Source organism: Staurois parvus, unplaced genomic scaffold, assembly GCF_062004578.1.
Source record: "Staurois parvus isolate SC_StPar_1 unplaced genomic scaffold, SC_StPar_1.0 ptg000001l, whole genome shotgun sequence".
Taxonomy (NCBI): Eukaryota; Metazoa; Chordata; class Amphibia; order Anura; family Ranidae; genus Staurois; species Staurois parvus.
In genome coordinates, this window is record NW_028317797.1 from 5,527,503 (window position 1) to 5,554,415 (window position 26,913).

The 26,913-nt window shown below is 41.5% G+C and overlaps 1 protein-coding gene across 1 annotated transcript in view; it reads left to right on the top strand.

The window, feature by feature from the left end:
- The window catches only part of PCSK2 (proprotein convertase subtilisin/kexin type 2), a 270,895-nt gene that overhangs the window by 93,398 nt on the left and 150,584 nt on the right, over nucleotides 1–26,913 (top strand). The window contains exon 2 of the mRNA XM_089685325.1: nucleotides 1,088–1,192. Coding sequence (XP_089541451.1) covers nucleotides 1,088–1,192 — 105 coding nt within the window. The remainder of the gene's footprint in view (nucleotides 1–1,087; nucleotides 1,193–26,913) is intronic.

Below are 26,913 nucleotides of genomic sequence, written 5' to 3' on the forward strand. Positions count from 1 at the left end.
AACATTTAACAAATTATAGAGTCATGATTAGTAAGCTTCAACTATTAATTTTGCACCACCAGCAGCAAGAGGGGGATGAAAAGGCTTGTTGACTTATCAACTCCCTTTGGACCATCGGCGCCATAACAGGGCATGCAGAGAATTATGTAGGTCCCTTTAACTAGAGATTGCAATTTCAGTCCAGAGATATTTAAAGTTTCTGATATGGTGGTATCTACTGTCTACTAGCAATGGTGGGGCCCATACGTATTAGTGGATACTGGTAATTCAATGAAGTCAAACAGATAAGCCCTGGTACTGCTCAAACAAAAGATCTCCTGGCAACTGAGGTGTAAAGGTGTCTGCATGCAGTGTCCTTAGTGTGATGACAGAAAGAAGTTGGGCATCCACCCACTCACCAATCCTATGGATAGCACGGACTCCTAGGAACGAGAGTTGTTACCCAGGCTCTTTGCAGGGATGTGCAGAGTTACTGCCAGATGGCCTGTCAACGCTGCAAGCAGAAATGTCTGTGCGCAGACCGAATAGTGACAGTCTCAATGCAGAGAAGCTGATGTGATCCCAGTGTGGTGATCGGCATTATCACTATGCTGAACTGATGTGCAGAGTCCCAAAGCAGTAGGCCAACAATCTGTCTCTGGAAGAGAATGGCAGTCCCCCTATGTTCAGTTCTGAATCCCATGACAAGAGAGTGAGACAGTCCCTTGTTGTTGAATATATCTGCTTTCCCAGCATCTTTCTCATTCCCCAGCTTTCTGGTAGTTCAGTCAGCAGTCAGGAATTCAGGGTTTATTAGCTATAGGACTACAGTTGCCAAGATCCTCTACTGTCAGAAAAACTGAATCCACTCTGCTATCAGGAAGTGATGTAGTAGTCCCAGTACTGGGCACTGGGGGGAAATAGGATTAATCAGTTTCATCTGTAAATGTCCTTTAATGGCATAATGATATGGGTAGCACCTGGCTTCATATACTGTATATAGGGGATTATGCAGATATGGCACTTGTTTTTCAAATGGAAGCTTATGATACCCTGTGTACACATATACATGTATTATAAATAATTTTATATATGTATTTTCTTTCAGTTACCCTTTTCGGATAGTTTATACCATTTCTATGACAGTGGAGCTACTAAGTTTAGAAGGAAACGAAGTCTCAAAAGTATGAATCACTTATCCATGCACCCCAAGGTGAGTTTTTAAGACTTTTTTTTATCAATTACATTCAACAGCAATTGCACTTTTACAAAGAAATGGATAAGGAATACATTCAATATATTGGGGGTCTTTAAGGGGGGGTGTTGTTAATCTCCCTTAAGGATTTCCCTGTGTGATCTGTGAATGGGGATCTTTCTCCTGTTAAGAATTTACATGTCTATAGGCGGTACACAGAGTCTCTTTGCAGAGTGGAGGCCTGTCAAATAAGGGGGTTTCCTTTTGAACTCTCAAAGGCAATTGCAGATGGGGAATTGACATGTAGAAGCTGGAATGTTTCCTCCATCCAAAGGGACCATGGCATCATTTTCTGTGCAAACCTGAAGGGCTTTAGAGTGTTCATTCTTGATGGAGTCAAACTGAAAAAGTAGGGCTTCTGGTCTCCTATGTGGAGAAAGTAGCGAGAATGTGCCTGATGGTGCCACTGGTAGTGATGCAAACCTGAATTGTAATGTTCAAAAAAATATTATTTTTGCTGTGGAAGAGACTTTCCATCAATACAAGTTTATATTTATTACTATGAATCTACAATTACTCCTATCATACGCTGATGAAGTACTTGTTTAGAGGTAAAGAGATCAACTATAAAAAGGGGATTGATTGCAGCTACAGAGAAAACAAGAGAATGGAGATTATTACGTTCTAGAAACACTCAACATAGAAAGGAAAATTTGGGATAAGGGTTAAATAGAGTTCCATTTGATTGTAATATTTGTTTTGTCATATATATATAGAGAGAGACAGAGAGAGAGAGAGAGAGAGAGAGAGAGAGAGAGAGAGAGAGAGAGAGAGAGAGAGGGGGGGGAGGGAGAGAGAGAGAGAGAGAGAGAGAGAGAGAGAGAGAGGAATTGCACTTGTTCTCCATGAAGTGGAGAGGATCTATTGTAAATATGATAATGCAAATTAGGTAATTTCGATGACAGAGCAAGCAAAGTGGGGCACACAGTTGGAGAGTGACTTTGGAGCATGTAGTGAGTGACCATCTGCTGTGTTTCTGTGGAAGGGTGCAAGTGAAGTATAGTCATGAAGAATCTTGTTTTGCTGTAATAAATTAAATAAAATTTAATTTGATGTGGTTGTAAGCCTCAGGCATGAAATATGAATTAATCATACACCTCTATGGTGTGTGCCTGACACCAAGAGATAAAAAGGTGATGGCGGGGGGGGGGAGCTCCAGCACACCGCCTGTGATTGGCAGCCTCAGCTTTGTTCCTATGTGCTGTGTGAAGGGGGGGGTGTCCCTCCAATCAGTTCTCACTGAGCTCTGCAGAGTGCATTTTCATCTCCCCGCACCTTTTTTATGGAAGCTTAGTCAAGCTTTACAAATTCAATTTGAACTGCTGTAGAGAAGTGAAGGCTGCAGATAAACAGGTTCAACCTATTTAAAGGGATTTGTTTAATCTCTACGTACCACCTGAGGCCAGTCACTTCACTGTGTATTTGTAAGGTTGTTTACACCCCCTTAATGTAAAGGCAAACTCTCACTCTGTCCCCCCCTCCCTGAGGTTCCTGTTAGTGGATGCTACATGTATATTTGTTTCACAGATGCCAATATACTGCCGGGAAGATATATAAAAATACAGCTGCATTGGATTTAAATGAAGTTGCCCAGCACCCCATTTGTGGTTGATTTGTTTCTTTGTTCTTGCTTGTGCTATTTTTGCACACCATGTTCCTCCTTTATCTTTTGTTTTTCCACACTGCCTCCAAAGATGCTTTTTGTCATTCTCCTGTCTGATCCTTATGCGGTATCTAATATAGGATGTGACCTAAAATCCCCTACTTTTTTGAATGATCACATTTGTTTCTTAAACCACGAGGCTGATGGCAAGTTACAACAATAAAGGCAGGCACAGCAATGCAGATCACTTCTTCATTCCCTTGTTACCAACAGTGCATGCAGAAATGTGGCCCTATAGAATAATTAGTATAGGCAGAATAAATAAAGAGCTTTTATCCAGATTTCCATTTAAGTGAACTGCAGTAGCTCTAATAGGTGTAAAATGTGGAAGCCATAGTTTTATTAGACAGAGTAGGGCTTAGACAAAAAGATGATAGTACTTTGAATGAATGATCAGTAATGGAATAACCATGAAAATTAAAATTGACATTTTGTTTTATATATTCAATATATACAGTATATATCATCTGTATTGAACACTGTTATAAATGGCTATTTTATAACATATACAGTAGGTGTGCTCACACCTTAATAAGTGGCTTAAGTGATGTTTGAGGGGGGTGACAAGAATTACAACCTATCTATTTGTAAACACATAAAAATGAAGTCAATTTACAATGTGTAAAGCACCGATCTTCAAACTAGTCATTAGAAAGTCCATTACTTAACTAGCCATCAGAATATGTCACCTGAAAATAGCCAGGCTCAATCATTTTCCAAAGAAGGCAGCCATAAATCTTGGCTTGTCACATGGCTCTCTGGAGACTTGGTTTAGAGATACAATAGAGCAAGGTGACATAAAGGAAAATAAGAAAAAAAAGAGTGACTATAGCGTGGGCGAGTAGATACGGTTACGTTACAAATTGATGGCAATGCTGCGATGCAAACTCACTGGTAATGGATGTTTTGAACAGTCTGTGAATAATTTACACGCGAATCTAATTTATCATGAGTTTCAATAATGGCCTCTATACTTCCTTTTTATTGACATATTCAATATACTATACATGAAAACAGATGTATAAAATAAGAACAAATAGAGAATATTTTCTGTTTATCAGAGAAAGTGAAGCTGTCAGTAGAAAAGTACCTGTACTGATGTTACCGCTCCTCTTTGGAAAATACTCTTTTGTCTAGCTGTGATGCTGATCCTCTAGCTGCACTATCTGGTGGAAGTTGACTTGAAACAGGTATGCAGATTAAGAGTTTCAGCATTAAAAATAAGTGCACAGTGAGATCAATAACTTGCACCCTCCCCTTATGAATACACATGCATTCAATGGCAAGAGAAAATGCATGTCTTTGTTTTACAGAAACTTACATCTACACCACCTCGCCTGCTATTTTCTTGAAATTCAACACATACAGGCCCAGCAATAGAAAAAAAAACAGAAGCGTGGCTCAAACACCTGTTTTTACCAACCCCCAACTTCAAGTACAAATGAGCCCTGAGTGCAATTCTGGCAGATTAAGCCCTGGCTCACACTAGTGCGACTTGTCAGGCTATTTGACAGTTCCAAATCGCAGGACAAGTCGCACCCTATTTGTACCTATGGAACCATTCAAATTGAGGTGACTGACTTTGCGGAGCCGCACCGATTTGGAAAAAAGGTTCTTGAACTAGTTTTTGCAATTTAGAGTCGCTGATCGCCTCCATTACTAGTAAAAATAATTTTAAAAAAACATTTCAGAATATATACCGCCATTTGTACACACTATAACTTTCATGTAAACCAATGAATTTTCATGTATTGGGATTTTTTTTTAGCAAAGACATGTAGCAGAATATTATTATTATTATTATACAGTATTTATATAGCGCTAAAAGGTTTGCTCAGCGCTATATATTATAGTGGGGGATAGTACATGGGACAATCCAGTAACAATACAATACACGAGGGGTTCGAGGGCCCTGCTCTTTCGAGCTTACAATCTAGTAGAATACATTTTGGCCTAAATTTATGCTGAAATTTGATTTTTGAAATTTTTTTACTGGGCATGTTTAATAGCAAAAATATAGTTTTTTTCTCAAAATTGTCTGTTTTTTTTTTATAGCGCAAAAAATTCAAACAGCACAGGCAATCAAATACCACAGAAAGAAAGCCCAATTTGTGGGAAAAAAAGGACGTAAATTTCATTTGGGTGCAGTGTTGCATGACCGCACAATTGTCAGTTAAAGTAACGCAGCGCCCTAACACAAAAAGTGGCCTGGTCAGGAAGGGGAGGGCAACTGGTTAAACAATATTGAATATAAAATAATAAATTATTTACTTAATGCCTTATAAACAGTGTAGATTTGTAAGTAGACCAGCATGTTTGGTAACAATGTTGTCTCTCTTTTTGATGAACCCTTGCCCTTTGGTCACTGTGATTTGGCATCATGCAGCACGGTGAAGTGCAATGCTATTGCTCTAAACAAAGGGCCAGTTTACTGTTTTTTAGACTTAAGGGGGGCCTGACTGTAGCCAGTAGAAAAAGTCCCTATGTCAATGGGAAAAAATAATGCCCCATTGCTTGTTTCAGTGGAAGTAATTGTGCCCCATTATTGGTGTCAGTGGGAAGAATTGTGCCCCATTGTTGATGTCATTGTGCCCCATTATTGGTGTCAGTGGGAAGAATTGTGCCCCATTGTTGATGTCATTGTGCCCCATTATTGGTGTCAGTGGGAAGAATTGTGCCCCATTGTTGATGTCATTGGGACCCATCATTGGTGTCATTGGGAGGAATTGTGCCCCATCATGAATGCCATGGAGGAAATAGTGCCCCAGGGGCTGGTAAGAGCAAGCAAAAGGCCACATCTGGCCCCCTGGCCACAGTTTGGAGACCATTGGATTATATGAAACAATTATAACAATCAGGGCTTATTCACATGAGCCTTCAAGTGGCTGTAAAAGAAACCCAGACATGCAGGTGCTCATGAGCTGCTCACATGCTGCAACTTAATCAAAAAGAAAATTCAGTGTCGGATTCGGTGGGCAGTACTGTTGCTGAACGTTACCCATTAAAGTTAATGGGACCATACGGCAACTGCCCTGCAACCAGGCGCATGTTGCTGCAACACAGTGGTTCAGTCTTTAAAACAGGTAGTAAGGAGACAACATAACACCTTCCAGTCACCTTTCAACCACCGTGGTGTATCACTTTTCAGAGGAATGGTAAGGGCTGCCACATATGAGAACTGTTGGGTTCCCTGAACTTGTGAAAAGAAATAAAGGAGCTGTTTTACCTGCCAAAGTATTTGAATTTCTGTTCATTTGGTCCTTGGATTTGCCAGACTGGCAACATGAATTTTCTCTGCTGTAGTTATGTTAAAAAAAAATAGGTCCCCTCCTTGATCCAGCCTGTGATTGGTTAATAAAGGAGCAGTAGCAGTTCACCCCCCTGCTCGCATTGTACTCTCCTCATGTCAGCATATCTGACTGACCCCAAGTGCTACCCCTCTTTCCCAATCTGAGCGCTGCTGTACACAAGGCTAATGCCAAATCAAATGAGGGTACTTACAATAACTGACGTTACACCTACATTTTATTCATAAAACATCTGCATTAACTTGTGTTTTTTAAACAATGCAGAGTTCAGTTTTTAATAAAAGAATGTTTCTAAACGTTCATATGATTCCAGCTGTCACAAAGCCTTACATCTACCCTGGGCTTCCAGAAATGTATTTTGCATAAAGGATGGCAGATATGGTATTGAATATGTTTTGAGTATTCCAGGACATGAGCCAGCTCGTTAGATTGTCAGCCTCTCTTGTTTTTTACTAGGGCAGGAGATGCTGTCAGGATTCATTTATAGCTGGAACATCAGTTTATATACAACTTGATTGATGCATGTTTGTTCAGAATTCTGGGAGTTCTTCAGGAAGCCTAGGCTGAAGAATTTTATATGTGATCTTTCTGATGCATGCAATATTTCTGCATAGCATTGTCTGCTCAAGGGATGTTTTATTAATTTTCCCTTTTTACAAAGCTCTGGTATTTTTCTTTAATAACTAATATTGGGTTTAGTGCTATTTTTACTATTTTCTATTTATATTATACTATGGCTTCTTAAAGGGTATTTCCACTTTTGCTGCCAAATTGGAATAATGCATACTTTATATTTATTACATGTGCCCATTCACATAGCAGGGTTAAAGAATAGGTAAACCCAACATTTCATATTGCTGATACAGTATGTGCCTGCTGAATGAATAGAGCCCCTTCCTTGTCTGAATGAGTAGAGTAAGTGATCTGTGTTCATTCCAAACATTCATAAACTGTGTTTACTATGCTTCAGTTGTGAAAGAATGGGAGGTTCTGTACAGAGCAGGGGCGGACTGTCCATTTGTAGACTAGGGCACTGGCCGAGGGCCCGGGGTCAGTAGGGGGCCCCATGAGATGCCTCTGGTACCTTTTTCATAGGCTTTTTTGAGTTTGGGCAAGGACACAGGGGCCCCATGATCCCCTATTGCCAGGGGGCCCCATGAGTTGTCAGTCCGCCCCTGGTACAGAGCTATTCCTGTCCATTCATTCTGTGCAGCTGACACTGCAGAGATGGAGACTGAGGGCTGTGTTCTCACTCTCCTTTCTCTGTCTCAAAGGTGAAACATCAGAGGTCTGTTTAGACCCTTGATATCTCACCAACCCCCCCCCCGTAAGGAAATTGTAAAAATTAATATTGTAAAAAAAATAATAAAAAATAATAAAAATAATAAAATAATATAGTAAAAATAATTAAAATAATGAAAAAAATAAATAAAACTAAAAAGTTACTGACACCAGTGGTGGAAATACCAGGGTTGCAAAGGTTGTACTTGCAACCGGGCCCTGGCATTCCACCATAGGGCTCAGAGGGATAGGTCCCATCCAGGCGTCAGGGGGGGCATCATAGTTTCTTGCACCTAGGCCCTGAAGGTTTTAGTTAAACCTGACAGTGGGGTGTGCTCAAGTTTGATTAAAAAAGTGGGTAAGTGTTTGCAGAGTCCTTTCTCAGTTTGCCAGTGGAACGTACATAGTTTGAAGACTGTTGGTCTAAACACAACCATTAATTTACACATTAAAGTGTATGTCCAGCCAAAATGTTTTTTTTAAATTTTGGATAGAGTAGAAAATGACTAGAACCCCAGTCAGGTTTTTACTTCTATCTGGTGTTTCCTCTGACAGTGTTTTTTTATGTAGAAAAGGGAAAGACTAGAACCTCCTTGAACCTCCTTCAGTCTTTCTCTATTGCTGCCTGTGTCCCTGTTGCAGATTTTTCCTGCCTGGTAAAACAGTTGTCAGCATCACTATAACAAATATACAGATCAGAATCTCTGACTACAATTTTACCTTCCTGATATGCATGCTTGCTCTAGGTAAGTGGCTCAAAAAGTATTGAGTTTGTGAACGTACGTGGCAGCCAGTCAATCAGCATTTTTAGAAAAATAATCAGCATTGGCAGCCTTGATATTTCTCTTATACCAAGTCTCCTTTAGGCAGAATTCCAGCCCAAAAAAATATATGTCCCTTTAAAAGATAGAAAAAACTAAACCAGCTTTGGCTGCACCATTCACCTTCAATCCAGAGATTTTCCCTGCAGTACTATTTTTGTGCAATTATATGTCCTCAGTCTGATAGCAAACATCAATTAACACAATTTTTCTGAGCCCAGGTCATCCTGAACCCACGTTAGCCTGTGATTGGACAGTGAAAGGAGAAGCAGTACAGTGATGAACTCATCTCTCTGTCACTCTGTTTTCTCTCATGTTTAGGGGGGCCTCTGATGTATAAGGGGGTTCTGATTTGATGGGAGCATCTGATGAGAAGGGGTGAGTCTGACTTTAAGGGGGAACTTTGTCGTGATGGTGAGACCTGTAACATGTTGGAATACTCCCAGGTGAAGTAAGGCTTCTGATTTGATGGGGGAACGGTGGGGTGTGGTGGTGGGGGCGCTGATTTGAAGCTTTTGAAGGGAGAACTCTGATGTAATGTTGGATCTCTGATCTGAAGGGAGGCTTCTGATGTACTGATGGGTCCTCTGATGTAAAGGATGTGAAGAGAGGGCTCTTATGTAATAGGGTATCTCTGATGTAAAGGGAGGCTTCTGATGTGATGGATGTGATGGGGGTCCTCTGATATGGAGGTTGTGAAGGGAGGGCTCAGGTGTAATAGGGGACCTCTGATGTGAAGGGGGGCTTCTGATGTGGTGAGGGTCCTCTGATATGGAGGTTGTGAAGGGAGCGCTCAGGTGTAATAGGGGACCTCTGATGTGAAGGGGGGCTTCTGATGTGATGAGGGTCCTCTGATATGGAGGTTGTGAAGGGAGGACTCTGATGCAATAGGGGACCTCTGATGTGACAGGGGGCTTCTGATGTGATGGGGGTCCTCTGATATGGAGGTTGTGAAAGGAGGGCTCTGATGTAATAGGGGACCTCTGATGTGAAGGGGGGGCTTCTGATGTGATGGGTGGCCTCTAAGGTTAAGGTTGTGTGGAGAGGGCTCTGATGTTTTATGGGGCCTCTGATGCGAAGGAGGGCTTCTGATGTGAAATTAATTTCATCAATGTGGTTGTATGCATTTTCCAGGCTCAACTTTACCATTGATAAGTAACATTTAGATTTTTTTATATTTTAGACTGTGGTGCCTCAAGATTTTGGATACATTTAAAAGGTTCCATGACTGAAAAAAAGGGTTCGGAAATGCTATTCTAAATATAATATGACACATAAAATATGAGTGTGTTTCCAGGACCATAGACATTCTTCAGAAGATGGGGATTTTTAGTTTACCATTGATATAATAAACATTTTTCTATAAACTGCTACTGACGGGTTCACAAAATCCTGTATAGTAATATTAGTGGTAAACACCTTAGGTGTTAATTATAATCTCACTGAGACATTTTAGTTTACAAGTCTGCCATCTGTGCCCCAAGCTTATATTTATTCTAGTGTTAATTTGTTCTCTTAAAGGGAAAAAAAACTCAAGTGTGTGTCCTCCCACTCACCTCCTCCACAGTTTAAGACATTGCTACGTTCTTCAACTGTAACCCTGATGCAGTAGGAGAAATGTTTGCTTCAAAGTCAGTTCAGATCCATCATTTCTATTCTACAAATTCAAAGTGCAGTTTTTAATATTTAGCCTTGTGACACAGAAGATGATATAACCAAAGTGTATCTAATACAGAATATACAGTCCAGTCCATAGAGCAGAGGTACTGAACCTGTGGCCCTCAGAGCCCTCTGATATGGCCCTCAACCTCAAACCAGGGAAGAGCAATTCTATTATCTTAAAGGTTTGGTACGCTTAATAAAGGCCTGTGTGACCTCCCTGTCACGTTCTGTTTTATACTTGGACAGGAGAGGCGGCAGGGGGAGGCATGTACAAGAACAGATGCTCTCCATTTTCTCCTGAAACTGCTGAAAGCCGGCTTCTCCTCTTCTCCCTCCGAGCCAGCATTCAGCAGTTGCAAGAGGAAATGTTCATTACGTTATTTAAAATAACATTTTTGAAAATCTGAACCATTTAATTTCATTGTGGCCTGCGACTGGTAACCAGATCACTTAAGTGGCCCTCGTTCCCCAAAGGGTTGACCACTCCTGCCATAGAGTATAAAATATTTTCACCTTTTGTCTCCTTGCAGAACTAGGGCCCTTGGTTCAAATTCCAACCAGGACACTACCTGCATGGAGAATGTAAATTTTCCTTATGATACATGGGTGTCCACTCCAAAGTAGTAGAATACTTGATCTTAATATACATGTATGTGAGATGGGGATCTTAGACTGTAAACGTCTTGAGGGCAGGGACTACGTGAATGTACCATATACAGGGGTTAGATAAAAAGAATGGAAACACTACATGATTTGCAGGTGTGAAAATGAAGACATGTTATGCATTGAAAGCAGAAGTGATGTAACATTCTTTTGCTTCCGCTGTGTAATGAGACACCTAGCTAACAGGTAAGAAGCCTGGCTTTCTTTATTCATGTATCATGTACTTATTCATATATCAAAGTTTATGACGACATATACAGTTTCTGGGAAAACGTCGCCTGATAAGCATAAGCGTGGTCAACTGACCAAAAGAGGCAAAAGGACATTGCACAGGATTGTTACCAAAATAAGATTGCTAGCACCCCCGCATCTCCCCCCACTGGCTGCCACTTGTCACCCCAGAGTAACAGAGCAGGGGAAGCTTTCCCTAGGCTCCTCCTCGGCTCTGATGTGTCTTATGACAGACCACGAGGTGCAGTCTGGGAGAAAGAACATCTCCCACTGCATGGTGCCATGCTGTATCTGAGGTCTGTGTTGGGAGATTTGAGGGGAGGAGAAACAAAAGGATTTATGGTGGCATTTGTAGCAAGGGGGATTGGGAGGCTTGTGCTGACAGGGAAAGAGGCTTTATCTTGGGAAGGGGGATGGGGGCAATTGTGCTAGAAGAGGGATATCAATCCTGTGAAGGATGAGGATTTGGGGATGGGAGGCGATTTTGGGGGGGGGGGGATCATTTTTGGTTTAAAGTGGCCAGTGAGATATGCAGTTGTGAACTCTGCCTTCTGTATATAGCACATGCCTTAACTCTAAACTATGTATGTACCACACTCCTGAAACCTGCACTCTTTACACTGCACACTTCTGATCTCTGCACTCTGTACGTAGCGCACTCCTGGTCTCTGCACTCTGTACAGTTTGCACTCCTCAACCCTGCATTCTGTACATAACACACTCCTGAACTCTGTATGTAGTGCACTCCTCAACCCTTTGCTATCTATGTAGTGCACTCCTGTTATGATCCGCCAGGTGGTGCCTCAGGCTGCCAACTGACAGACCTACTCAGAGCGTGGGGTCTAAGCCCGGGCTGTGCTTTCACCAGGGCCCCTGATGGTGGAGATGGACTTGAAACAGTCCCGGGCCAGGTCACGACCTCCGAGCAAGCCCACCAGTGGCTGAGGAGACCTTTGGGGACAGGTACCGGGAGAGCCAGATATGAAGAGGATGGCGGCCCCAGCAGGGTAGTAACGGATCGTGGGCCCGTGAGGGTAAGCGGGGTACAGGATCGGTAGGCAAAGAGTAGTCGGGTCATACGCAGGGTCAGCAGGGAAGTCAGTCCGTAGAATGGTCAGGGCAATCCGGGTCAAACGCAGGAGCAGGCAGAGTAGTCAGGACAATCCGGGTCAATCACAGGAGCAGGCAGAATAGTCAGGGCAATCCGGGTCAATCACAGGGGCAGGCAGCGTAGTCAGGGTCAATCAGGGTCACTAGACGGGTGCAGGAACTCAGGATCACAGGAAGACCTTGCGGCAATCTGTGACAGTGCAGGGCATCTTTAAATAGTGCGCCCTGCACTGTCATTGGCCGGCTAGGACGCGCCCCCGGCTGTCATTGGACGCCTGAGGCGCGCCCGCGGCTCCTACTGCGCATGCGCGGCGTCCTGTCAGCCGCGGCTCGCCGGGACCTAGTGCCTGTGTCCCGGCGAGATCTGCCGCCAATGCGCATGCGCGGGGGACAGAGCCGCGATCCCTGACAACTCCTCAACCCTGCACACTATACAAAGCGCATTCCTGAAATCTGCACTCTGTATGTAGCACATTCCTGAACTCTGCACTCTGTACATAGCACAGTTCTGAACCATGTACACTGTGCAAAGCGTATTCCTGAACTCTGCACTCTGTAAGTAGCACACTTCCGAACTCTGCATTCTGTATATAGCACACTCCTGGTATTTAATGCCCCTTTAGGATCCTCCCACTCTTAGTGAAATTTTACCACACCCACGTTTCATTGCGGCACTCTATCCCATCCCCTCTTGGGTGAAAGTGGAGGGTGTGGTTGAGTTCTTTAAGAAGAAAAGCCCCGGTAACAGCACACAGTCACTGGGATTCTACACTCAGGTCTGTACTCACAATGTCCCTGAATACTTGGATACCTCCTTCCAATATCAGACATTTTTCCTGTGAACTCTTCAGACCGAATCCTCAGTGAAATCCCTTAATTGGTTCCAGAAATTTTTAGCAAGACAAGCCCCCCAGCCCTATAACAGTAGGGACCATGATGAGCACATACAGAACAAAAGCTGGACTGCCTAGAAGGGTAGCAACCCTTCAAGCTGGGAACTTCTCCTCCTGGACAAGAACAGTGCAGATCCAGATCCTAGATTATTTATGTACCCCCAACAACCTACTAGGCATCTTCCCCCATGGATTGGCTGAGACAACATAACTATTCACGCTGCTGATTTGCCTTTCGAGCCCACTACATTCTGGGACCTTCCAGAAGGCAGGGGAAACCTGCAGTCACTGAAGTTCAGAAAAACCCAGCACGATTGCAAACTGCTCCACTGATTACAGAGGTGCCAAAAAGAACTAAATTTAATTAACCATCCTAGCAACCTATCCAGGAGTGTGATAGATTAGTGCCAGTAACAAGTTCAGGGCCCATTCACAGCACAGTGCTAGTAAAAATGCAGCAGGTCTTCAGGTTTTTGATCTATTATTGTGCATTAATGAATGAATCATCTGCCTTAACCCAAGGCACATTCAGTGCCCATTTACACCTCTGCCCCGTGGTACAGCGCAGCTAAAGCAACTATACAAAGAGCAAACTTATATAGAGGAGTAAGACAAAATGGGAGGCCACTTGAGCAGATCATGTGGGAGACCAAAGAGGCTCTTCCCTATCTGGGTGACTACTCTAATAATAGGTCAACCAATCTGGAGGGGAGGCAAAATAGAAATCATTCAACAGAGATGTCAAGCATCAAAAACATGACGACTGCCAAAAACAGAGCGGAAAAAAAATAAGAGTATTAAAAATATAATATACATAAGTGTGTGTGTTCATAATTTAAATGCTAATAGTGCTGGTATGAAAAAAGAATAGAGAAATTTTGAAAGCATGTCAATGTATATGACTTACTAAATTACAGATGGGCAGGTTTTCGTATATGGAACGCAGTGTAAATGTCGTCTTCCACGTGTGTGAAGACACTGGCATAACCAGCTATACGATAGCCGCCATTTATGAATGAAAATGTGTGTGCACACGTGCACTGACCGCTGGTACTTGTCTCCTTTGCTAATTCTTAGTGAAAACTAATCAGTCCTAATTAATGGACTGAATTTGCACTGGATCGCACCAAAAGTAGTTCATGCACTACTGTTAAAAACACATTGTAACCGGATTGATTGGTACTGAGATACCATACAATTGGTGTAGACAAATGCGTTTGGGGAAAGATTACACTGACACCCTCAGAAGATCGCACGCCCAGTGCATTTTGTTCCTAGTGCAGGAAACGCGCATGGAACACTGGTTTCCCCCACTGCGATCTGGTGTGACTGGGCCCTTAAACTTACATTTTTTTTACATTTTTACTAATTTGTTCCTTAATTGTTTTAATAAAATGTTTAAACATAAAGTCGAAATTGAAAACAAAACACATAATTTTATCTGTAAATAACTGCTGTGCTTTGTAATAGGAACTACATTTTAGTGTAATAATGCACAGGGTAATTATGGAATAACATACATTGTTTTATTCATAAAACACTTGTTTTTAAAACTAACACCAATCCAACTTTTTTGTTACACCTTTTGTCTATAGATTGCATAGGAAATAAAATATTTTTTCAAGAGAATATTGGCAAGAGAAAGCATTGCTTGTACTGAAAAATATATGTATTACTTTGTTCTTTCAAATGATTGTAAACATTCTGAAAAAAAAAAAATAACCAACATGTCTTACCTGTTCTTTGCAAAGAGCAGCCCAAATCCTCCTCTTCTTGGTCCCCTGCTGATGCTCCTGGCTCCTTCCCCCCTCCGAGTCTCCCCATACCAAGCTGCTTGCTATGTGGCACTCATGCGCGCTCACTCCTGAGCTGGCTCCTGATTGACAGCAGTGGGAGCTGCTGCTGTGTCTGAGCCAATGAGGAGGGAGAGAGCCAAGAGAGCCACTGTTGTCATGCACATCACTGCATTGAGATTGGGCTCAGGTAAGTCTAAGGGGGGCTGGGAGCTGCATACTGTACGTTTTTTTCCTTAATCCAGAAAATGCATTAAACCTTAAGTAATGACAATATTACTTCATTAACAAAATGCCCATAGCTGACATGTAGAAAATTGTCTGGTCCATAAGCGGTATACAGGTGCGAGAGCTGAATTTGTTTAAAAGCAACATGCTGCAATCAGTGACAATGTTCATACTAGTAAAATTGACCAGTAATGCCTACCCATAATGCTACAACTTACCTTAAAGCTAAACTCTGCTCTGACCCTCCCTCCACCCTTCTCCAACAAATCACTGGCTTATAAAAAAGCAGCACAGTGGCTAAGTGCTTAGCACTTTCACCTAGCACTATGGTCGTCAGTTTGAATCTTAGCCATGGCACTACCTGCCTGGAGTTTGCATGTTCTCCCTGTCCCTGCGTGAGTTTCCTCCCACATTCCAAAGACATGCTGGTTCATTAATTGGCTTCTGTCTTACTACTACTATTGGTCATAGTATGTGTATGTATGAATGTGAGTTAGGGACCTTAGATTGAGGTTTAGGGACTGATGTGAATGTACAATATATGTAAATTGCTGCATAAATTAACAGTGCTATATAAGTACCCTTTGACTCACCTAAATTCGTAGTCACATGGTTTCTTGTTCAATTTACATGAAGTCGGGGTTCTTCTTTGGGTGTCTAAGTTATTGTCTGCGTAACTGGCAGACAAAGACAACAGCACGAGGAAGCCGTCAAGGACTGGGCAGCATAGAAACATTCACTGCTCTGATTTACTGGTCTGGCAAGGAAACCAGATGGAAGGCTTAAGTATAAAACACTCCACAAGGTAATTAAAAAACAGGATTGGGAAATGTGGAATGGAGTGGTGTTAGGGATCCGTGGAAACAGCCTAGGTCCATAGGATTTTGTTGAAATCCCGGAACAGCCCTGTGAAATCCAGGATGGTTGGGAGTAGAGATGAGCGAATCGAACTAGGCGAACCGGAATTCGAGTCGAATTTCAGGAAATATTCGATTCGTGTCGAAACCGAAATTTTGCCTACTTCGGGTGCGCGAATCGAACATTTCCCGATCAGCCGGCAAAAGTGTCCCTGCAGTGAGCTCCGCTATTTCTGACAGTTCTCTGACAGAAGGAACACATGTTTAGCGGTTGAAACATTGTATCTATTAGTTTACATTTAGGATACAGATGTTTCAACCACTGTACATGTGAAGAAGTTGTGAGAGAACTGTCAGAAATAGAGGAACTCTGCACATACACTTTTTGCCGGCTTGGAATTATTCTTCTTTTCATCCTACTTCTTCTTCTTCTTCATCCTCAGAAGAAGAGGATGAGGATGAGGATGAAGAAGAAGAAGAAGAAGAAGAAGAAGAAGAAGAAGTAGGATGAAAAGAAGAATAATTCCAAGCCGGCAAAAAGTGTATGTGCAGAGTTCCTCTATTTCTGACAGTTCTCTCACAGCTTCTTCACATGTATAGCGGTTGAAACATCTGTATCCTAAATGGAAACTAATAGATACAATTTGTATCTATTAGTTTCCATTTAGGATACAGATATTTCAACCGCTGTACATGTGAAGAAGCTGTGAGAGAACTGTCAGAAATAGAGGAACTCTGCACATACACTTTTTGCCGGCTTGGAATTATTCTTCTTTTCATTCTTCTTCTTCTTCCTCATCCTCATCCTCATCCTCATCCTCTTCTTCTGAGGATGAGGATGAAGAAGAAGAAGAAGAAGAAGTAGGATGAAAAGAAGAATAATTCCAAGCCGGCAAAAAGTGTATGTGCAGAGTTCCTCTATTCTGCAGATACACTTAGAGGAGCTCTGCAGATACACTTAGAGGAGCTCTGCACATACACTTTTTGCCGGCTTGGAATTAATCTTATTTTCATCCTACTTCTTCTTCTTCTTCTTCTTCTTCTTCTTCATCCTCATCCTCAGAAGAAGAAGAGGATGAGGATGAGGATGAAGAAGAAGAAGAAGAAGTAGGATGAAAATAAGAATAATTCCAAACCGGAAAAAAGTGTATGTGCAGAGCTCCTCTAAGTGTATCTGCAGAGCTCCTCTAAGTGTATCTGCAGAATAGAGGAACTCTGCACATACACTTTTTGCCGGAAACCGCTGTATGGAGTGAATGTCCCAGAACTGTCAGAAATAGACTATTTATGACAGTTCTGGGACATTCACTGCATACAGCTGTTTTAACCGCTGTATGGAGGGAATGTCATGGAACTGTCAGAAATAGACTATTAATGACAGTTCTGGGACTGTCCTTCAATGCAGCGGTTGAAACATTGTATGTATTTGTTTCCATAAATGGATCCATTTATGGAAACAAATACATACAATGTTTCAACCGCTGCATGGAAGGACAGTCCCAGAACTGTCATTAATAGTCTATTTCTGACAGTTCCATGACATTCCCTCCATACAGCGGTTAAAACAGCTGTATGGAGTGAATGTCCCAGATCTATCAGAAATAGACTATTTATGACAGTTCTGGGACATTCACTGCATACAGCTGTTTTAACCGCTGTATGGAGGGAATGTCATGGAACTGTCAGAAATAGACTATTAATGACAGTTCTGGGACTGTCCTTCCATGCAGCGGTTGAAACATTGTATGTATTTGTTTCCATAAATGGATCCATTTATGGAAACAAATACATACAATGTTTCAACCGCTGTATGGAAGGACAGTCCCACAACTGTCATTAATAGTCTATTTCTGACAGTTCCATGACATTCCCTCCATACAGCGGTTAAAACAGCTGTATGGAGTGAATGTCCCAGATCTATCAGAAATAGACTATTTATGACAGTTCTGGGACATTCACTGCATACAGCTGTTTTAACCGCTGTATGGAGGGAATGTCATGGAACTGTCAGAAATAGACTATTAATGACAGTTCTGGGACTGTCCTTCAATGCAGCGGTTGAAACATTGTATGTATTTGTTTCCATAAATGGATCCATTTATGGAAACAAATACATACAATGTTTCAACCGCTGCATGGAAGGACAGTCCCAGAACTGTCATTAATAGTCTATTTCTGACAGTTCCATGACATTCCCTCCATACAGCGGTTAAAACAGCTGTATGGAGTGAATGTCCCAGATCTATCAGAAATAGACTATTTATGACAGTTCTGGGACATTCACTGCATACAGCTGTTTTAACCGCTGTATGGAGGGAATGTCATGGAACTGTCAGAAATAGACTATTAATGACAGTTGTGGGACTGTCCTTCAATGCAGCGGTTGAAACATTGTATGTATTTGTTTCCATAAATGGATCCATTTATGGAAACAAATACATACAATGTTTCAACCGCTGCATGGAAGGACAGTCCCAGAACTGTCATTAATAGTCTATTTCTGACAGTTCCATGACATTCCCTCCATACAGCGGTTAAAACAGCTGTATGCAGTGAATGTCCCAGATCTATCAGAAATAGACTATTTATGACAGTTCTGGGACATTCACTGCATACAGCTGTTTTAACCGCTGTATGGAGGGAATGTCATGGAACTGTCAGAAATAGACTATTAATGACAGTTCTGGGACTGTCCTTCAATGCAGCGGTTGAAACATTGTATGTATTTGTTTCCATAAATGGATCCATTTATGGAAACAAATACATACAATGTTTCAACCGCTGTATGGAAGGACAGTCCCACAACTGTCATTAATAGTCTATTTCTGACAGTTCCATGACATTCCCTCCATACAGCGGTTAAAACAGCTGTATGGAGTGAATGTCCCAGATCTATCAGAAATAGACTATTTATGACAGTTCTGGGACATTCACTGCATACAGCTGTTTTAACCGCTGTATGGAGGGAATGTCATGGAACTGTCAGAAATAGACTATTAATGACAGTTCTGGGACTGTCCTTCAATGCAGCGGTTGAAACATTGTATGTATTTGTTTCCATAAATGGATCCATTTATGGAAACAAATACATACAATGTTTCAACCGCTGCATGGAAGGACAGTCCCAGAACTGTCATTAATAGTCTATTTCTGACAGTTCCATGACATTCCCTCCATACAGCGGTTAAAACAGCTGTATGGAGTGAATGTCCCAGATCTATCAGAAATAGACTATTTATGACAGTTCTGGGACATTCACTGCATACAGCTGTTTTAACCGCTGTATGGAGGGAATGTCATGGAACTGTCAGAAATAGACTATTAATGACAGTTCTGGGACTGTCCTTCCATGCAGCGGTTGAAACATTGTATGTATTTGTTTCCATAAATGGATCCATTTATGGAAACAAATACATACAATGTTTCAACCGCTGCATGGAAGGACAGTCCCAGAACTGTCATTAATAGTCTATTTCTGACAGTTCCATGACATTCCCTCCATACAGCGGTTAAAACAGCTGTATGGAGTGAATGTCCCAGATCTATCAGAAATAGACTATTTATGACAGTTCTGGGACATTCACTGCATACAGCTGTTTTAACCGCTGTATGGAGGGAATGTCATGGAACTGTCAGAAATAGACTATTAATGACAGTTCTGGGACTGTCCTTCCATGCAGCGGTTGAAACATTGTATGTATTTGTTTCCATAAATGGATCCATTTATGGAAACAAATACATACAATGTTTCAACCGCTGCATGGAAGGACAGTCCCAGAACTGTCATTAATAGTCTATTTCTGACAGTTCTATGACATTCCCTCCATACAGCGGTTGAAACCGCTGTATGGAGTGAATGTCCCAGAACTGTCAGAAATAGACAGAAACTGTCACAGAACTGTCCTTCTTCTCATCCTTCTCCTTCTTCTCATCCTTCTTCTCATCCTTCTTCTCATCCTTCTCCTTCTTCTCATCCTTCTCCTTCTTCTCATCCTTCTCCTTCTGCTCATCCTTCTTCTCATCCTTCTCCTTCTTCTCATCCTTCTCCTTCTCCTTCTTCTCATCCTTCTCCTTCTCCTTCTTCTCATCCTTCTCCTTCTCATCCTTCTCCTTCTCCTTCTCATCCTTCTCCTTCTTCTCATCCTTCTCCTTCTTCTCATCCTTCTCCTTCTCCTTCTTCTCATCCTTCTCCTTCTCCTTCTCATCCTTCTCCTTCTTCTCATCCTTCTCCTTCTCCTCATCCTTTTTCTTCTCATCCTTCTCCTTCTCCTTCTTCTCATCCTTCTCCTTCTTCTCATCCTTCTCCTTCTTCTCATCCTTCTCCTTCTTCTCATCCTTCTCCTTCTTCTCCTTCTTCTCATCATTCTCCTTCTTCTCATCCTTCTCCTTCTTCTCATCCTTCTCATCCTTCTTCTCATCCTTCTTCTTCTCATCCTTCTCCTTCTTCTCATCCTTCTCCTTCTCCTTCTTCTCATCCTTCTCCTTCTTCTCATCCTTCTCCTTCTCATCCTTCTCCTTCTCCTTCTTCTCTTCCTTCTCCTTCTTCTCATCCTTCTCCTTCTTCTCATCCTTCTTCTTCTCATCCTTCTCCTCCTTCTTCTCATCCTTCTTCTCATCCTTCTTCTTCTCATCCTTCTCCTTCTTCTCATCCTTCTCCTTCTCCTTCTTCTCATCCTTCTCCTTCTTCTCATCCTTCTCCTTCTTCTCATCCTTCTCCTTCTTCTCATCCTTCTCCTTCTTCTCATCCTTCTCCTTCTCCTTCTTCTCTTCCTTCTCCTTCTTATCATCCTTCTCCTTCTTCTCATCATTCTCCTTCTTCTCATCCTTCTCCTTCTTCTCATCCTTCTTCTTCTCATCCTTTTCCTTCTTCTCATCCTTCTTCTTCTCATCCTTCTTCTTCTCATCCTTCTCCTTCTCATCCTTCTCTTTCTTCTCATCCTTCTCCTTCTCCTTCTTCTCATCCTTCTCCTTCTTCTCATCCTTCTCCTTCTCCTTCTTCTCATCCTTCTCCTTATTCTCAGCCTTCTTCTTCTCATCCTTCTCCTTCTCATCCTTCTCCTTCTCATCCTTCTCCTTCTTCTCATCCTTCTCCTTCTTCTCATCCTTCTCCTTCTCCTTCTTCTCATCCTTCTCCTTCTCCTTCTTCTCATCCTTCTCCTTCTCCTTCTTCTCATCCTTCTCCTTCTTCTCATCCTTCTCCTTCTTCTCATCCTTCTCCTTCTCCTTCTTCTCATCCTTCTCCTTCTCCTCATCCTTTTTCTTCTCATCCTTCTCCTTCTCCTTCTTCTCATCCTTCTCCTTCTTCTCATCCTTCTCCTTCTTCTCATCCTTCTCCTTCTTCTCATCCTTCTCCTTCTTCTCATCCTTCTCCTTCTCCTTCTTCTCTTCCTTCTCCTTCTTATCATCCTTCTCCTTCTTCTCATCATTCTCCTTCTTCTCATCCTTCTTCTTCTTCTCATCCTTCTTCTTCTCATCCTTTTCCTTCTTCTCATCCTTCTTCTTCTCATCCTTCTTCTTCTCATCCTTCTCCTTCTCATCCTTCTCTTTCTTCTCATCCTTCTCCTTCTCCTTCTTCTCATCCTTCTCCTTCTTCTCATCCTTCTCCTTCTTCTCATCCTTCTCCTTATTCTCAGCCTTCTTCTTCTCATCCTTCTCCTTCTCATCCTTCTCCTTCTCATCCTTCTCCTTCTTCTCATCCTTCTCCTTCTTCTCATCCTTCTCCTTCTCCTTCTTCTCATCCTTCTCCTTCTCCTTCTTCTCATCCTTCTCCTTCTCCTTCTTCTCATCCTTCTCCTTCTTCTCATCCTTCTCCTTCTCCTTCTTCTCATCCTTCTCCTTCTCCTCATCCTTTTTCTTCTCATCCTTCTCCTTCTCCTTCTTCTCATCCTTCTCCTTCTTCTCATCCTTCTCCTTCTTCTCATCCTTCTCCTTCTTCTCATCCTTCTCCTTCTTCTCCTTCTTCTCATCATTCTCCTTCTTCTCATCCTTCTCCTTCTTCTCATCCTTCTCATCCTTCTTCTCATCCTTCTTCTTCTCATCCTTCTCCTTCTTCTCATCCTTCTCCTTCTCCTTCTTCTCATCCTTCTCCTTCTTCTCATCCTTCTCCTTCTCATCCTTCTCCTTCTCCTTCTTCTCTTCCTTCTCCTTCTTCTCATCCTTCTCCTTCTTCTCATCCTTCTTCTTCTCATCCTTCTCCTCCTTCTTCTCATCCTTCTTCTCATCCTTCTTCTTCTCATCCTTCTCCTTCTTCTCATCCTTCTCCTTCTCCTTCTTCTCATCCTTCTCCTTCTTCTCATCCTTCTCCTTCTTCTCATCCTTCTCCTTCTTCTCATCCTTCTCCTTCTTCTCATCCTTCTCCTTCTTCTCATCCTTCTCCTTCTCCTTCTTCTCTTCCTTGTCCTTCTTATCATCCTTCTCCTTCTTCTCATCATTCTCCTTCTTCTCATCCTTCTCCTTCTTCTCATCCTTCTTCTTCTCATCCTTTTCCTTCTTCTCATCCTTCTTCTTCTCATCCTTCTTCTTCTCATCCTTCTCCTTCTCATCCTTCTCTTTCTTCTCATCCTTCTCCTTCTCCTTCTTCTCATCCTTCTCCTTCTTCTCATCCTTCTCCTTCTCCTTCTTCTCATCCTTCTCCTTATTCTCAGCCTTCTTCTTATCATCCTTCTCCTTCTTCTCATCATTCTCCTTCTTCTCATCCTTCTCCTTCTTCTCATCCTTCTCCTTCTTCTCATCCTTCTCCTTCTCCTTCTTCTCATCCTTCTCCTTCTCCTTCTTCTCATCCTTCTCCTTCTCCTTCTTCTCATCCTTCTCCTTCTTCTCATCCTTCTCCTTCTTCTCACCCTTCTCCTTCTCCTTCTTCTCATCCTTCTCCTTCTCCTTCTTCTCATCCTTCTCCTTCTCCTTCCTCATCTCCAAGGGCATTTAAATTAAAGGTACAGTGTTCTGCACTAATTTAAAGGCTCTCTGAAGCCTAGAAACCCTTTAAATAAGTCATCTTCGTAGCGGAGAAATTCGCATCGAATCGAATTTCACACTGGAATTCGCCGAATCAGCCGAATCGAATTTTTCATTTCTTCGCTCATCTCTAGTTGGGAGGTATGCTACACCCTATACAGTGCACAAATGCACCATATGTCTATAAAAAGTAATGGTAACATTACTATTTATGGAACTGCAGTACCCAGGTATGTTGTGTAGTGGTACCCCTGTAGGAGCCAGCAGTCAGAGAGGCCCCTGAGGTATTTTCTAGTAGTTTCACGTGCAGTCAGGCAAATGGACACAGTCACTCTTTGGCTCAATAAACAGTCAAGAGGTGTTCTTTTTGGTGTTTTTAGGAATAACTTAGTTAGGGATTGGGATTAGTGAGATGTTCCAAAAAGATTTATGTACTTAGAGGAAAACATCAGCTTCATTTGAAGTGCTTCAATGCTAGGATACATTATTTTCAGTGGATTTATTTGGTGCCCATTTACACTTTGAAGATCATTGTTTGAAAAAGTACTTGAGTTTCCTTTAGGGCAGAGTCAGCAGGGTCACCTATCAAGCTTGAAACACTTGCAAAAATGATATAAAATGACTGTAGAAATGCTCTAAATAAATGTCCAAAAGACTCTCAGCTCAAGTGTGAATGAGGCCTTGAAAAAGCTGGAAAGTTTGTGCATCACTGCTGGAAGGGAGTGAGCTGAACGGCTGTGAATTTTGAGGAGCAATTATTCCAAAGCGTATGCATCTAAAGAGGTCAGTGAAAGTGTTTCTATTAAAGTGTAATTAGTTCATGTTAAGAATATGTAGAGAATTCCATGACCATAGTTTGGCCACAGGTCTACTTTAAGTAGGAAACTCCAGTTGAAATTGTGTTGTTTTTTTTGCTATAGACAGGGCAGAGAAAAAAAATTGTTCTTTTAAGCTTTTATCACTGTGTTCAAAGACCCAACCGAAAAATTTCCCTTCACTTTTGTTTAGACACTGCATTAGGAAGTGATTTGAAAGCTACTCAGAAAGGATCCAGACAACAATAAAAATATAATTTGGTAATTACAAAAAAGGTGCTTGAAACAGAAATGCCAAAAACCTTCATAATTCTATCAACATCAATCTTTTTTTCTGTTTCTGTATATGTATATGAATATATTTTTAATAAAATCAGATGAAAATGCCCTTATCATTATAAAAACGTCAAGCCAGCTCCTACCGTTTCTCCTGCTGCCTTTACAGCTCATGGTATGTGCCTAGACTTCCAGTGCAATTTCAATGTCAATAAGTCCGCATAGTAGTCTTGGAAAAACTCTGCAGCTGTTTTTATTTATTTGAGGACTGCGGGCTGAAAGAAAGAAGAGAGAACATGTGTTTAATGAAAGTAAGCAACATCACTGTCAATAAGAGACGCTTGGAAATTGCAGAGAAAAAGAAACATTACCCTAGCCATAGATATAAGAGAACAGTCTGAAGAGGCTGGCAATTTTAAAGTAAATGTAAACCCTACCTAAATGATTTTTAGTTTGCTAAAGCACTTTGTATCATAAATAATATATTTTCTTTTTTTTTTTAAATACTTGCTTTCCTTTTCTGTCTACATGTATGTATTCTAGCAAGGGTTGCATTGCATATCTCACAGTGGGCTTTTCTGATGGTCACAACATGGACCATCTCTGTGTAATGTGTGTAGAAGCCTGATACATGTAGTTTCCATTGGTAGAGGGTGTAACAGGGTGACAGCAAAATAATTTGGAAGACAGAGATAAAATGCTGTCAGTGTCACCCTATACCAGGATGAATCTAAACAAGGACTTTCATGGCAGAATTACCAGGTACTTTTTTGATGCAGATATACAAATATTGAAAACGACACTTAAAATTACATAAAAGTGGAGTTCCTGTCTTCTTGGCACTTTTATACAAAAAGCACTCCCGTGATTCTTTTCATTTGCACTATATAATTAGGACAGTGTTCTAAGTATATGTTTTTGCTTACTTGTAAATATGACATTCCTCAGCAGGATCCCAGCAAACAGGCAGTGGCCATTACTAGTTTGGGCATCTGAAGCCTGCTCCTACTTTCCTCTGGGATTCGGTGCAGCTCCCGATCTTGCAGCTGCGCTGTGTTGTTTTCAGGTTGCCATAACAATGGCGGCATGAGCGGATGTTCCTGCCCCATTGGTATGGCAAACTGTAATTCAATCCTCCTAATCACGTCACTTCCTGTCAAATAACACAATGAGATTTCACCATTAGGCTTCCCGAAGAATCCTGGGATAGATGACGCTAATATCCCAAGAGTCCTAGGGAATAAGGGAATTGCCTAGGCGGCTGTACTGGAAGTGCAGAATACAGAAAGCAAAAAAAGGTATTTTGAAAAAACAAATCCCATTACACACTGTTCTGCGAGTGGGCATTGTGTGGCAAGGATCATAAAAGGGTGGAACTCTGCGTTAAAGCTTATATGAGATTTTAGTGACTGGGTTTACCACTTAAAAGTAGATTTTGTTCATATTAAGATTTCTTAAGACTTTTTTTGAAAGTGTTTTAATGGGAAACCATAATGGTTTGGTGTCAACTCTATACCATTTTTTTTTAAATGCTTCATAGAAAACTATGGGTTATCTAATCAGATCACAGCAGACATTGAATGCTTGAAACCTGAGATGGACTGATCTGATAAGGGATGACTGATTCATGTATGTAAATTTCTCTGAATCTAGTGAGCTTAGTAAACAACAGGCTTTTGTCCAACAAAGGAGCTAAAGAGATAAAGGGAAACAGGAAATGAAGCCTGGCAAGATAAAAGAACATATAGTATTCATAATATTCATATGCAAAATGAATCTTACAAAAATATTTATAAAAATTATAATTATTCCTGACTGTAATGAATAAAGACAATATGTACAAAATAATTTTTACACTATCAGAGGCTGCCTGATTCCCCTTGAATTGGGTTGCACTAAGCATGGCTCTCCCACCCGCTGTTTCGAAGGGTTCATTGAGTCTTTCAAACAGTGGTCCTGCTGTGTGCATGTGCACATGGCTGAGTAGATTGTAAAGCATCGAAGAAGGGATACATCTTCCAGTCACGAATGGCCTTATGTAAGAATCTGAATATTCAATGTTACATTATTATATCTGTGCAGGCCTAGTCATAAAATATTTATATTTCCTTTTTATTTAGTCTGATAGTTTCTGCCATGTCAGCTGCTTAACTCGCTGTCATTCAGTTTCTGAGTATACAGTGTGTGAGATCAAGCATTTGAAAAGATGGCAGCTATCAAACTGCAGGTACCCCCCCCCCCTCCCCTAGACTCAGGCTGAAGGGTAAGAAATAGACACATTAAATAAAGTCAAGAAGATAAATATATTTTTTTCATTCAATCTGACTTAATTGATTTTTAGAAAAAAGAAATAGGGGATACAGAATGCAAAGAGGTAGAGGGGCACAGAAAAGGCTTGTAAGTACATATATAATACAGAAGGGCTATTTACTTTGAGTGAGTAGGGTGTAAAGAGCAGCAGTCCCTGTTTGGGGAGCATTGGGATTGATTATGCCTACTGCTGAATAAGTAGTACATGTAATGAACATAAGTATACAAGGGGAATAAGGAAAGTAGAAAGGTAAAGAAAATGGGGGGGGGATGAGGAGTTGGGTAGGATAGTGTCTGGAGAGGGAAGGGAGGGATTGGGGCTGTCTTCCAATAGTCACTGTGAGCAAGAGATAATAAGGTTTCATGAGTCAAGAGATACCCACAAAATACCTGTTAGTTTCGTTAGATAGAGAGTCCTGTATGCCATTTTCTTATGCTTAATTCAGAGATCCATTCTAAGAGGATAGGTGCCTGCGGTGAGTGCCAGTGGCTAGGGGTCAAGGTGCTGGCTACAGTAAGGAAATCCAACTCGGTTCTGATGAACTGTTTGCATAAGGAGGGTATTGAAAATGGGTGGCTATCATTTTAGTATATTTTTCAAAGCCAATCCTTATTATCAGGTGATAGTTGGAGCAAATGGAGTGTTCTTTGTCCAGCTTTGGAATAAGGGAAATGCGGGCCTCTAGGTATTGAGCAGTGAATGGGTTATTCTCAGAGATAGAGTTAAAGTCTTTGAGTAGGAAAGAGATGATAAGTTCTTTATAAGTTTTATAAAATTTAGGGGTACACCTATCTGGGCTGAGACTTTTTCACC